General features: G+C 37.4%; 1 protein-coding gene across 2 annotated transcripts in view; it reads right to left on the bottom strand.

Annotated features, from left to right (window-relative positions):
• Positions 1-14,893, bottom strand: part of atp11b (ATPase phospholipid transporting 11B) — a 142,788-nt gene that overhangs the window by 25,621 nt on the left and 102,274 nt on the right. Inside the window, exon 29 of one of the 2 annotated variants that reach the window (XM_067995213.1) lies at positions 9,680-9,765. The exons of the other annotated variant lie outside the window; for it this stretch is intronic. Within the exon in view, the coding sequence (XP_067851314.1) occupies positions 9,680-9,765 (86 nt within the window). The remainder of the gene's footprint in view (positions 1-9,679; positions 9,766-14,893) is intronic. 2 annotated transcript variants of the gene reach the window in all.

Below are 14,893 nucleotides of genomic sequence, written 5' to 3'. Positions count from 1 at the left end.
TTCCACTCAAAAATGAGGTCACAAGGGGGAATCGCTTCTAATGTACAGCAGTTACCCCTTTATGTCTTGTACATACATGTAATAATTCTATTAATTGTCAGAAAAAATAATTTTACAAACTGTTCAGCAATGACCAGTGGAGTTATACCTGCTTTGAATATGGGAATTTCAACTGGGATTGACATGGAGTTGGTCCATGTTGCTAGGTGACTTTTTCAGTCACCAAAGACTTTTCCAGTTTGGATGGAGGTATTAGTTCATGCTTCTAGATGATTATTCCTGTCAGCAATTTAAACTTTCCATTTGTTGTTCAATGCAATGTAACTCCACTGGCAATTTCATTAGCTTCTCTGACATGATAGTTGATGGAATCACCAATATTGTGTACTGAGTGGTGATTTGTGTAGTTGCAAATTGACCATCCATTCCAGTTGCTAATTGAATCTGAAAGTGAGACATGTTTGCCAAATAGGTTACAGGCTTCTAAACTAGGACTTTATGGTATTTTCCTATTTTGCAAGTCTGCTTACTTTCAAAAATGAACATGTTCCCAGAAACATTTCATAAGAAAACGAGACTCAAGTCTAAAGTTTTCTTTGGCCTACCAAGTACAGGTGGTGTTAGAGCTGCTTGAGTGTGGCATCACAAGCAATTCCTGGGTTTGGATCTGCTTTGTCTTGTGATTTTCATCTCCCTAACTGAAACTTTAGTCCTAGAAAGCCTCACTTTTGACTGAAGTGGCGAACTGAAATGTGTGTTCCTTTAAAAAGCCGCAGAGGCTGAAGCAGCATAAACACCATTCAGAATTTACATGGACCGTGCCCATCTCAACTTTACAGATTACCCTACAGCAAAAAAGGTATCTATTTCAGCCACTGTTGATGTCATTCTCTCTTTAAAACATGGACTCTTGGAATTTTTCCACAGAATTTGCACAGTATGAAGTTACGATCAGTGAGGCTGCATTGGTCAGACACCAAAAACAGCATTCCTGCAATTTACGCTAAAGCCTGCCTTAATTTACAGAAAACTGAATTAAAACTCAAAATATATTTTTAAACACAGAATGGAAAATGGTTATAGTAAATGACAATTAAAAACAGTTAACCATTTGAATGTGAGGAAGAGGGGGAGAAACCAACTTAAGAATGTAGCCAGGTGATAAGCAAATTTTCTAGTGATTTCATTCTCTGATTATCTTGTCTTATTTTCACACATCACATGCATTGTGACAAGCTGATTTACAGCATAAACATAAATATTATTTCAACTTTGCAATATGCTGTCTCATTTGTGCAAAATTTAAGGTATAAAATATGAAATAGTTAACCAAGCATTCCATTGATGGCTATGTCATTCATGAACAAACCTCAAGATAAAATTCAACAGACACCATGAAGGGAACATAACTGGATGGCATAAATTAAGAGCATGCACCCTATTCTAAGAAAGTCACAAACAAGTTCCAAAGTTCACCTAAATAAATGGAAACAAGCTGCTATTCAAAGTCAACTTGCACAAGACAATGCACAAAAGACAAATGTCAGGAGGAATGGAAATGCTACCTACAGTAAGAACTGTCTTGTTAGCTGGAAGAATGAACTAGCAGTCACTTACTGTCCTTCCCTCTGTTTCTGATTTCAGCAGTATCATATCCTGAGCTGACTTTACTCTGGTCCTCTTCCATTTAAAGAATAGAAAAGCCATGAGTCTCAGGACTAAAGACATCCTGGACATGGCATAGTGCAGAATGCTCTCTATGCGCATAAATCTAACACTATAGTGTATAGAATGGTACTGGTGAGTTTATTATCTCTGTATTATAACAGACCCATATAGACATGTTGCAAGTTGGTTTAACTTACTGAGGGTAAAACTGCTACTATTTCAATCAATTCCTGGACAAGCTGGGAAATGTTTATCCTGCTCTGTGGAAGAAATTTCCACAAATCGAAATAACTATTCTCTTCCCCAAAAATACATCAGCAATAAAATATCTCAGGTTTTCCCAGATGGCTGACTGCGTAAATGCACTACTTGGTGTGGTACTGAGCCACACAGAGTAGGAAGACCCCAAATTATACCTGAGTTAGCTATTCTCAGCTGGGGCAGCAATGAGACAAAGCCATGCTGTGTTCGGTTTTAATGTCACTGGGCTAGGGAGGAGATTCAAAAGAAAAATCATCCAGGATATGCACATATGGACATTAGGTGAAAACAGGATTAGGTTTGGTTGTGATGTCCCCCACAATTAAGGTTGCCTGTAGATGCTCACCATCTAGCATGACTCCTTGGGTGAGGTATTAGAGGGCTACTATTCTCCAAGGAACTGTACCTTAGTATCAGTCCCTACCTTTAGGAGAAAAAAGTGGGGGGAAAAACTACTCCCTTTTACAAACCTTTCCCATCCTACAAAACCTGAAGTAGTTTTATGAATAGCACAAAGTGCAACTGACAGTAGATTAATTTACTGTAGTAACTATGAATCAGAATATTGTTTGTGAATTAATATGAAGCTTGCATTGTAAACTTCAACACTGTTCTAAAATATCATTAAAATCATTCCTGGATAATCCTGACCAACTCCAAATTATTGCTAATGCTTTGTTTTGTTTCAATCCCTATAAAGATTGTGCTGTATATAAAATTATACACAAAATGAAAAATGAGTTGTTACTGCATACATCAGTACTAGCTTAACGACTCAGAGCAAATGGGAATTTCTGAACACATCCAAACCTACGGTATCTGCCAAAACTCAAGGAATTTTCTTGCTGACTGTAAATAGGGATATTGTCAGCATTAGAATTTTTGCAAGTCATTTTTGCTTCACTCCAATTTTCTCCCCTCTCAAGTATAGTGGGATTTAAAAATCAAAAATTATTTACCAGTATTACTAATTAATTGATGAGAAGGACTTGATTTAAAAAAAAAAGTTTTCTTGTGGAAGGAGGGGGGGGGGAAGAATACGGTGCAATACAAACTAGGATGGTCCCAAAGGTTTGCTCCTTAATATGTGCTGAGTTTGTTGATCTCAGAAGGGGTTGTGATGGGGGCATTAACTGGACAATGTCCTCGGGCTAGTAAGAACAGCACAGGTTCCTACATCCGATCATTAGCAACTGAAACCTCAGGGAAAATGCATCCATGTATAAATATCGGGAGAACTCAGCTGTAATCTCTCCCCCTCCTAAATTCAACAGCTCAAAGACGCTCATTGTTTGAACAGGCACATGGAGAATGGTCGCTTAGCAAGATACCATAGGGCAGCTGGTTCCCATGGAACTAAGAATTAGTGAATATTAACTTAATTTTCACTTCCTTCTGTTTGGGTTGGTAACATCATGGAGTAAACTAAGGGGAGGAGTTGCTGAACCACATTTTGTAAAACAGCTAAAGCTGAGATGGTCTTTGACTGAGGGAGACTCAGTGACCTCGCTATTTCGTGCAGGAAAAACTTGCATTTATATAGCGCCTTTGATGTGGGAAAACATTCCATAAAAACTTTGCAGAAGTGTAATCAGACAAAAATTGACACGAGCCAAAAGCAAGAGATTTTAGAAGGGGTGACTAAAAACTTGATCAAGGAGGTGGGTGTCAAGGAGGGTCTTAAAGGAGGAGAGAGATGGAGAGGCAGACGGGTTAGGCGGAGAATTCCAGAGCTTCTAGCCAAGCTGGTTGAAGGCACAGCCACCTATGGTGGGGTGAAGGGAGTGGGGGATGCGTAGGAGGCCAGAATTGGAAGAACGCAGAGTTCTCAGAGGTTGTAGGCTGGAAGAGGTTAGAGAGATAGTGAGGGGCGAGGCTATGATGGATTTGAACACGAGGATGAACGTTTTAAATTGAGGTGTTGGTGGACCGAAAGTCAATGTAGATCAACAAGTACAAAGATGATAGGTGAGCAGGACTTGGTGCGGATTAGAATGTGGACAGCAGAGTTTTATATGAGCTCAAGTTTATTGAGGGAGGCTGGACAAGAAAGCATAGGCATAGTCGAATCTGGAGGTGACAAAAGCATGGATGAAGGTTTCAGCAGCAGATGGTCTGTGGTAGGGGCGGAGACGGGCCATATTAGAGGGTGAAGTATGCGGTCTTTTTGATGGAGAGGATGTGGGGTTGGAAGCTCAGCTCAGGGCCAAATAGGACGCCATGGTTACAAACTGTCTGGTTCAGCCTAAGACAATGGCCGGGAAGGAGGGATGGCATCAGTGGCGAGGGAAATAGTTCTGTCATAAGAGTCTTACTGGACCTCCATTATAATACATTATTGGGGCCAGTACCACTAAAAAAAAACTACAATTACAGAACTTTAACCTCCTAGGTACAACAGTTGTTTTCCTTCTGCTGGCCCCAAAAAACATGCAGTACTATAAAAGTGTATAAGGTCCCGTATTGTTTTTTCTTTTGAAAATGCTATTGCAACTGCAGCTAATGCAATACCCATGTTTCAATTACTTAAAATAAAATCACAGGTGATTTCCCATGGCATTTATCTTTCCTCCAATTGAAAATAACTCTCTGTCCTAGGACAGGTGTAGAACCCTGCCAGAGCCCTTTGTGCCAATACTCATACGGCACTAGTATTGCGACTGTAGATATTAATATCAGGACCATGTTTACTATATTAAAGTATCTAACATAATTAAACTGAATCTTTTCACACATCATTTATGTGTGACTAGCACCAACAATCCATGTTTATTACCAATTGACATGAAAAAATATTTTTTCAAATTTTTCTCACCTGTTCAATTTGTTTAAAACCGTTCTCCTGCTTTATTATACCTTTTCACATTTGCCTCTTATTTTCTTCAATTACCTTTGTTAAGTTAGTTTCTGCCTTCCTTCTCTTTAGTTTGCCAGTTTGTTACAACTTTGGTTTAAAGATTGGGAAAAATAATAGTGCAGTAAATTCTTAAAGTTGAATCTTCATTTTAAAAAAAAACTTGGGCAGGAACACAACTACTGGTTTTGAAATGAAAAACTATTAATACAAATGTCAATGCATGACAAATCAAAGTTACAAAAAAAGCTAAGGAAGTTAGATTACCTGCTCTGGGTATGGTGGTCTTGGTTCTTTGAAAGATCAACCTTCACATACAAATGTGACGCAGTCATCCCACAACAGAAATCACCTGGGATACTGTCCCTTTAAGCAATTTGTACCCTGAGCAGTCTGAAAATTTAAACCTATTATACCAAAATGCTTATCATCCTGAGCTATTAAGTCAATACGGTAATGCTTAGTGAAAGCTTCATACAGTTCCAGATAACAGTCTTTCAGATGGCCTTGAGGGAAACCCTCTACACTACTGTACCCAAAAGTGGCCACTGCTTCAGTACAGCAATTTTAACTTTCTCTGCTGGGACCTAATCCGCTAACAAGTAACACAAGATACACTATTATCCAATTTGATTAGCTCTGTTGCGTAATGGGTTTAACCAAAATCTTGTTTTCAAATGGAAAAGTCTTACAAAACCTTATCTTACCTGTATAAAGTCCACATGAGCCGAATGATTCTTCCTTTCAGTGAAGAACCACAATTTTCTGCGTAACTTATTAAAAGTCTTGGGCAAGAAGGATGTATGAGGCTGCAAAATGCCCTCATATCCAAATAAGATAAAGTGTCATCATGTAGTGTTTACTTATACGTCAGGTCAAGCTTTGGTTTAGTAAAGCGACTATCTCAATTTGCAATTAGGCTCAAAAAGATTCTGATATGAATTTACTCAGAATCAGAATCAAACTCAATGCAAAAACAACCAAGGAATGAATGGCTCCAGTTTAAGTTCGCAGAAAATATGGTGTTCTTCTCCATATTATCCCACCAAATATCAATGATGGACAGAGACAAAGGCTACAGTGAACTCTTAAATGAACTCTGAGGGAGCACTTGGTCTGTCAGAATCGGAAGAAGCAGTAAAATTGTGAGTACATCACTTCCCAGTAGCCTGAAAAAGCAATGTGGCACCATGGACAAAATGCTTCCATTTAAAACTGCAATCCTTTAAAATATAGGCTTTCCTGTATACTATTGTAGCAACAAATTGCTGGAATCCTTCAAATCAACCCTTTCAAGAGCCAGACCACCGGTTAGAAGCTCTGGGATTTCTGTGTCAGATTGTATTGCTATCTAATGAATCAAAGCTAAGCATACTGCTTGGACTTCAAGTTTAGGTGAAATGAGATGAATGAGCAACAATCCCTGAACCTACATGCCCTCTAGGGCATGCCTCATCCTGTTTGCGAGCCATCAGTCACAAAGGCTAGTGATGGAGGAGAAGGCTACAAGCCTGTATTACTAGTTGGTGTCAAAACACTTTTTTTCTAGGACAGTGAAGAACATGTTCAAAAGTTGAATAGTAGAAGCCATATGAAGAATACTACCAACGACACTTAATCATGACAGATTTAGGCTGCAAAACTAACATCTTCTCCCTGATAGTGCCAGTTGAACTAGAATGCAACTTGGCTGGTCTAGGCTAATGAACTTTTTCTGCCTCTGCTCAATTATTTGACCTGATTCTGATCTACCTTGTGCCAAGGGTGATCTGAGATGGGTCAGAAATTGAGCTTCAATATTATTGTGGCTAGTATCATATTTTAGCAGACACTCAATTCACTTTGAACCCTGTTACTGAGTCTGGTGCAAGTTTTACGCTTCAAAAGAGTTGTGCAACAATGTGAAAGGCATCGAGTTAGTTGCTGGGAAGGAACTCAACACAAATTATAAAGCCATAAACTAGCAGTGGCCGGAAGCCACAGTCACAGAGAACAGAGGATTTTGGATTGAGGATGGCTGTGGTGGGCTGATACGGATATCGATGAAAATCTGCACAAGAGCTTTGCAACAAAAAGTATAAAACATACACAATCAAAACTTGAAGAAACTTCTCCCCTATAAGTCCAGAAGCCACAGAAGATGATTTAAACTATTGAACTAGAAAACAGAGCAATCTATTTCGATGACAAAAAATGGAGCGACTATAAAATAATGTTTGAATGTGTCAAGAATTTTAGAAGGGACAGTGTCTTGGGTGATTTGTAGAAATGCATAAAGAGTTACTTGACCATATTAATGTAGAAATGCATGAACAGTTACTTGACCACAGTAAAGAAGAAATGCATTTTGGATATTTGACCATGTTAGCTCCTTGGCTCACATAATGGGGTAGCTACAGCACACACACACAGAAAGACATAATTGTGTAATTACGTTTAAGCCTTGGTATGTTGATAATTAAGTTGGCTGTGCAGGTGCTTGGTACTGTCTGGTTCCCCCCCCCCCCCACCCTCGAGCAGATAAGGGTATTGTTGACTATAAAATATGAGAATACAGTTTCTTGAGAGGCCATGTGGCCGTGAGACTGACTTCAGCCCTACTGATAACCAGCTTTAGAATGTAGGGAGGATAAGCGTGCTCGGGCCTACGAGGCCTACGTGCCAAAACAGGAATGAGCTATGGACGTCCAGAGGGGGCAGGCTCACTACTTGATTGACCAACTACCTGAACCAATAAAGAATGTACATGTACGCCCATATTCTATGACAGGTGGGCATTGCTAATTAAACTGTATAAATGTGAACTGTTTCCTTTGTTCAGTGAAGAGGTTATTCTGACCGTTGTTCAGAATACAGCTTCCCTTGTATACAAGTCAATTAAAGTAAAACTTTTCCCTTTGTGATACTGGTCTGAGTGTGTTAGTGCATTGGTATAGTGTTAAGTTTCGACAGATTTCCCCCATGGGTTGATGGGATTATTTTATTTTTATGTAAATTTGAATGAGAATGAATGGCGAACTATCAAGCTGTTTCTCAAATGTTGGTATTTTCCTTCCTTAAACACTTAATTACATAAATAGCAAACGCACCCACATAATTTGTTTGCGTATTTCTGAATTTAATAAATGCACATATATAATTTCTATCTAAATTTGTTTTGAAATGTCTGAACTTTCCTGTTAGAATAAAATGAACTTACAATAAATTGATTTAACTAGCTGGTGGCTAGATGAAAAGTTTAAAATAATCTTTACAGAAAAAATAAGACTCCTTTAGATTTATCTTAAAAAAACACTATACATGAGCACACAAATGAAGAACAAACCTTTCTGGAACGAAACTTATCGTATACTCCCAGAAGGAAAGACAAATACAAGGAACTTGATGACACGAACATATAAATTAAATTGATTTCCAAAACAGCCCAAGCAGTTTCATCATATGCTTTAATACTCCCATTCTGCATGCTGTTTAGAAGAGTAGCCACATTCAGTTATGAACAGAAATATTTATTGGGTCCATGCAGTTCAAACAAAAAAGGTGCCACATCTAATTAGAAACATTTTAAGCACACGCACGCAGAGATTTAGTACAATACATGCTAAGCAGAAGTGGCAAATTGCACTTAGGTTTCCAGTAATTTTCCACTAATGTCAGAATGTGAATGAAACCAATTTAATGCAGAAAAAATATATAAAATCCTTAAAACATTACTTGTTTGGTGATATGTGAATGCAAATTAGTTTTATAAATAGTTACATCAAGTTTCTACATACCAAAAAAATGCAAAACTGCATTCACACACAAAAGCCAATTTCTGTGTATAACTCTACAACATGTAAACCTCATAATTGGAAACAGTTGCCTCCACTGGCTAAGTAGATTGCCAAATATCTCTCAAAAATGGTGTATTTTAAAGTTGGATCAAACCATAAAGTGGTGCCAATTATAAAGAAAATATGCATGATGAAATTAATCAAAACTAATCATTGGATGCAATCACAATTACACAATTATTAATTTTAAAGATTCTTCAATTTCCAGTCACACAGAAAACATTACTTAGCAATTTTCATGCCAATTTAATTTTCACCAAAGACTCAAGTGCATGTGTTAGAATACAGCATTCAGCACACTGTGCACTCCCACCTTTTGTACCAACTTGTACATATTAACCAGTCTTCTTGCCATACAAGATTGTTCTGAGTAATAGTATCAAAGTTACATGCTCATAAGAGCATGTGACATCAAACAAATATGTTTGAAGTTAGAGTGGAAAAAATTGAGAGCAAGCTCACTCAAAATATATTTCTCAACATTTAAAAATACAAATTTATAAAATGTGGCCAAATACTTATTTAAAAATATCAGACACTGTTAAACTGTGAAAATATGGATTTTCTATTTAGAAACTCATGCAAATCCTTTCCTAGTTAAAATTTATGTATTTAAAATATTTAAAGAGTAAAACCTCTTTAAATTATGTAGAGTATATTGCTTAAGTTGCAGAAACCTACCAATTGCAAAATATATTACCAAATAGAAACAGTGCAAAATATTGGAAATTTTAAATAAGGTTTTCAAATAGATACCAAAAGATGCATGGTTGTAAAAGTGCTTTATTTATAATAAAACAAAGTAATTGTTCAAACCAGTTTATATTCTTTAAAATGTACCAATTCATGCAAGCTTTCCAACTGGTTTTGCTATTTCTTAACAGGAAAGCAGGAAGGCCCTAATGCAGATGCTTGATAAGCCATTGTCCTGCATGCAGGTAGCTATGTTTGCTTCTCCACCCTACCCCAATGTTCATGCCTTTTCTTCCTTGCCTAAGCACTGGTTAGTCCCATCATATCTGCCATGCAAATAACTGAACAACTGTCCCTTCTACTCTACCTAATCTTGCTCAGTTGATTCCTGGCCCTGGCCAGTGGTTGTAGAGCGATGTAGTCATCCCCTAAAGCAATTCTGTTGGTGTATATCTAAAGAGGAATAGAAAAGGGATGGAACACATAATATATAAGTAACAAAACAGAACAATTTTAGTACCTTTTCCCAAGAAGACCATAAAAATAAGCCATCTTAGATCAAGGTGATATTTTAATACAGACCTTTGTTTCTGAAGAGAACAAACATTTTTAAAAAACCTTCTTCCTATAATTGTTGGGGGTAAAAGAAAAAGCAGTAGGTGCTCCTCCAATGGCTTAGTGGCTAAATTCGCCATGTGATGTGATATGAGGGTCACAGAGTCTCAGACAATCCTAGGTTTGATTCCTGATCTGTGCTATTTAAGTTGATCTCAGCTGGGCAGTGCAATAACAGTTAGTTTTGGTTTTCTTTTGGTAGTGTGGGGGGAGGAGGGAAGAAAGGAGGAACAGAAATCATTCAGGGTTTCTTCCACTAATCATTCTCCAGTATATTCCTGGTGTAAAGTTATGTGCGTTGATGTTAAGCAGGCACAGCTATACTTCCCTTTGTCAAAGAACCTGCCAACACTCACTGGCTGGATTCCCCCGAGACAGTTGGCTGCTTGGGTAAGGTACCACAAGGCTCCCTTGTAACCAAATACATAATGAGTCACTCCTTCAGGACAAGAGGAAAGAAAGCTGAAGAATTGTTTTGTTTATAAATCACATAGGTCCACACTACAAAATAATCTGAGATGGTTATACTTTTCAATATTTGACATCTCAAAAGTGCTGACACAATGATTATGTTTTCCTAATTTACACTCATTTAATGTTAATATTTTCAATTTATCTTTGTTATATCAAGAATGCCTCCAATTAATTGTATTTTAAAAGTTATGATGGGCACTAATTATGTGGGATTATATAGTAAACTTTGAGAAAGTATTTGTAAACTTACTTACATAACAAAATGGATGAGACTATAAATGTTACTCTATATGCACCATATATTTTAAAGGATTCCCAGGCCTCATTGTATATAATTTGTAAAAAACAAAAATATTTATATATTGCATTTGTTCACTTTTAATCTACCCAATTCAAACTGTGTAACACTGACTTCAGCTCTTGTCGGTTTAGAAATAATAGTGAGCTTCTTCAAATCATCATTGTTTGGAAAACCAAGATTTCCTTGACCTGATTACAGCCAATGCTGCAAAGCTAGTAACAGTGCAACTCTGTAGTTAAATTTAGCTGGTGGTACAGTGTTAGCGATTCTACAAATAAGAGCTGACCATTCAGTTAATTCACCGTGAAAGAGTACTCCAAATTACTACTAATTCTTAGATGATCTTTAACTTGATGCTCAATTAATAATTCTCATACCAAATGCAGATAAGTCACACATTTACTGAACAGTGCTCCTCTTCACAAAGTGTGCTCAAATTTAAAAAAAAAGTAATTTTGGAAATCATTCAAAACCAGCCTAGATGTAATAAAAAAAGGTGCATGTAGAGGTGTAACTGTAAACTAAAACATCTGTTAAACAGTCTCGTCTTTTGAAATCAGATATATTATGGAATGTATATTAGTCAAAATTCAGCTCAAGAGGGAATTAATTTTATTAAAATCATCTTTCATTTAGGCAGTCACCATTTTTAATACCAACAATGACATGCTTATTTATGGCATTATGCAAATATGAAAATACAGCAGAGTAGATAAGCTAACAAATTTCTTGTTGCCATTTCTGAAAAACTTCCATTTTATTCTATGCGTCTATGTGACAATGCAAATTTAATTGTCTTGGAGGCCAACGATAACCACTGATCTACTGTGATTAACATGATGACTGCTCTGTGTATCAGAATAATTCACCTGGTCAGCATCAAGAAGATTAGAATAAAGTGTTGCAAAAATGCACTAACCATATATATTGAATAAGATGATTTAATATATGTGGTCAATTTTCAGGAATACATATCCTATTACCTTAGGGCAAATAGACAGATACCAAAAGATCGAGACCCTTACATGGCTGTGACATAGCATTAAGAATATTCCAGGATGCAATAACATTTCCAATAACCATCTCTCTCCAGTACAACCTGGAACTTTCACAGTTGTTGGGTTAAAAAAAATGCATTATTTTCAATTGAATTGTATCAACCAGCTCTTAGTAAATTTGGTCAATAATGTTGGCCAGAACACCAGGAGTACTCACTGCTCTTCTTCAATTAGTGCTGGAGTAAGCAGTTTATTGGCTCAACTGAAATACGGCACTTCCAACAATACAGTACTACCTCAGTACTGCACTGAAGTGTCAGCCTAGGCTATGTGTTCAAGTCTTGGACTGGGGCTTGAATCCACAACCTTCTGACTCGAGTGCTACCATTGAGCCAAGGCTGACCAGGTTAATTTAAAACCCTATTCGGTCAGCCTGTCACAAACAAAATTCTCAATTAATCCATGCACCCCCTACAATTTCTATAAATACAGTACCTGCAGCTCAGTCATGAAATCTTGGTTGATTTGATAATCGGATTTTCTTCCTAAACAGGCTGAAAAAAGATCAGCCCTCTATAGGGGGCCATCGACAGGTAACAAAAATAGGCAACTTCACAAGTTTGGGACTATAAGTTAAAAAGGAGTGCATTAACAGATAAAGTTATGAGGATAAACAGAGATTATGACAATATTGAAACCTAAAAGGAAGGTTTATTATAGAACTACGGTTAACAATACAAAAGAAAATTATGAGGAATATAGGAAATACAGTGGAAAGATGAAAAGAGAGATTAGGACTAACAGAGAAAATGAAAGAAGTAAAACAGATAATGTAAAAACAAATAGTAAGGACTTTTATAAGCATATATTAAAGTAAAAGAATAATTACAGATGGTAGAACCATTTAGGGATGAAGGTGGTAATCTAGTTGTGGAGGATGAAAACAGAGATATTAAATACTTTATGTCAGTGTTTACAAATGGTAGAAGTGAGAATGCAGGTGTACTGGAGGAGGATGTGAAACAGTTGTTAGAGACAACTGTAGAAAAGAAATTGGTTCTGAAAAAAATTGGTGGAACTCAAAGTGGATAAGTCATCGGGTCACAAAGGCTTACAACTCAGAGAGGAGATAGCACAAGTTCTGACCATACTTTTTCAATCCTCAGATTGTGTGGTGGGACTGGAGAGTGACCAATATAACACTTCTGTTCAAGAAAGGAGAGAAAGATAAGCCAAACAACAAGCATTTATATAGCACCTTTAATGTAGGAAAACATTCAAAGGCACTTCACAGGAGTGTAATAGATAAAAATTGGCACCAAAGGAGATATTAGAAAAGCTTGGTCAAAGAGCAAGGTGTTAAGGAGGGTCTTAAAAGAGGAGAGGTGGAAAGATTTAGGTAGAGAATTCCAAAGCTTAAGACATGGACAGCTGAAGGCACAGCTGCCAACGATGGGACGAAGGGAGTGGAGGATGAGGCCAGAGTTGGGTTGCTTGGACTTTAGACCATTTAGTCTGACTTCAGTTATGGGCAAATCTTAGAATCCATAATTTAAGATCAAATTAATGAACATTTACAGAGAGCCAGTAAGAACTTGTTAAAGGCAAGTCATGTTCAAGAGTTTTTTTTTGAAGTGACTGACTACATAGCCAAAGGGAACATAGTAGATGTACGTAGATTTGCAGAAGTTGTTCGATATAGGTATAAAACATTATATTTGATGGGAAGGAAACAATGGGTTAAGATTAATGGGTGTTGCTTGGAGAAAAGTCAGAAGTAGTGTACCCCTGTGGTCAGTGCTGAGTCCACTTTTATCTTGAGGATATATAATTTCAACTTGGCCAGGGGGAGCACGATATCGAAATTTGCTAAAGACGCAAAAGTAGGAGGACTGAAATAGCGAAGATTATAAAAGATTTCAGGAGGACAGACAGGTTGGTGGAATGGCCAGACAGGTGGCAGAAGTACAAGGTAATGCATTTTGAGGGGAAAAATAAGGAACAAAAGTACAAGCGCAATGAAAAGATATTGGAGAGTGGAGGAAGAGAAACAGCTAGGGGTTCAAATTCATAATTCCTTGAAAGTGCAAGTACAACAGAAAAGTGGTTTTCAATACTCATTATTGGTGAAATATACTCAAAGTGGTCATTAAAGCCATAGAAAATGTACAGCATAGATTCACCAGACTGAATTTGTTTTGATAACAGTCTTGCGACGCGATGTGGACGTTTTACTATGTTAAAGGCGTAGATAAATGCAAGTTGTTGTTGAAAGCAGGGATGTGAAACTATAGTTATGAGAAGAAAGTTCAGATACCAGGACTATTTCCAATGGAGTTGAGAAGGCTAAGAAAATAGAGGTTTTCAGCTGCCTAGGTCCTAAGCTCTGTAATTCCCTCCCTAAACCTCTCCGTCTCAAAGTCGCTCCTTAAAACCTATCTCTTTGACCAAGCTTTTGGTCACCTGTCCTAACATCTCCATGTGGCTCGGTGTCAAATTTTGTCCAATAACGCTCCTTGGGATATTTTTACAATCTTAAAAGGTGCTATATAAATGCAAGTTGTTGTTGAATCTAACTTATTCAGCCATCCTGGTCATGGGCTTTTAGTCAGGGTTCTTTTTTTTAGTTGTACAGTGTTTATTGAGTTGTCAGCATTTTTGGAGCCATTGGTCAATTTCTACAAATTTTGTATGCTGGCATGTGGCACTTTCCACTTTGCAATGCTTAAATCAAGTGTGGTGCAGTCGTATCGCAAACGTGGGCCTGGATATTCTGGTTTGTTGGAGGTCAGAGATGGAAAATGGGAGCTCAATAAACAGTATGACGGCAACAAGTGACAGATTTGGGCAGTCAAGCTGGATGATAAAAAAAGTCAAGAAAATAGATGGGTTTAAAGGTAAAGATTCGGGCAAGCAGTTTTGAAGTTTGAAGTTCAGAGCTAAAGATATTTCTAATTCAGACCAATTTATCTTCAAACCTGAATTAAGAGAGGCTGATTCTATCTGGATTCAGCCAAACAATTGAGGAGCTTAGATTAAAATTTGGCAACGTATATGGTTGTGACTGTAAATGGCGATACCTGATTGAATGGATTGCTTTGGCAAATAGTTCCAAAATTAGTGGGGGGAAGGGGTGGGAGGTGGCAATTTTACAAGGGTCTTTCTAGACTTGTCTGATATAGCCTCAAAGTAA

This window comes from Heptranchias perlo, chromosome 13, assembly GCF_035084215.1.
Source record: "Heptranchias perlo isolate sHepPer1 chromosome 13, sHepPer1.hap1, whole genome shotgun sequence".
Classification (NCBI taxonomy): Eukaryota; Metazoa; Chordata; class Chondrichthyes; order Hexanchiformes; family Hexanchidae; genus Heptranchias; species Heptranchias perlo.
This window is presented reverse-complemented; position numbering and strand designations above follow the sequence as displayed.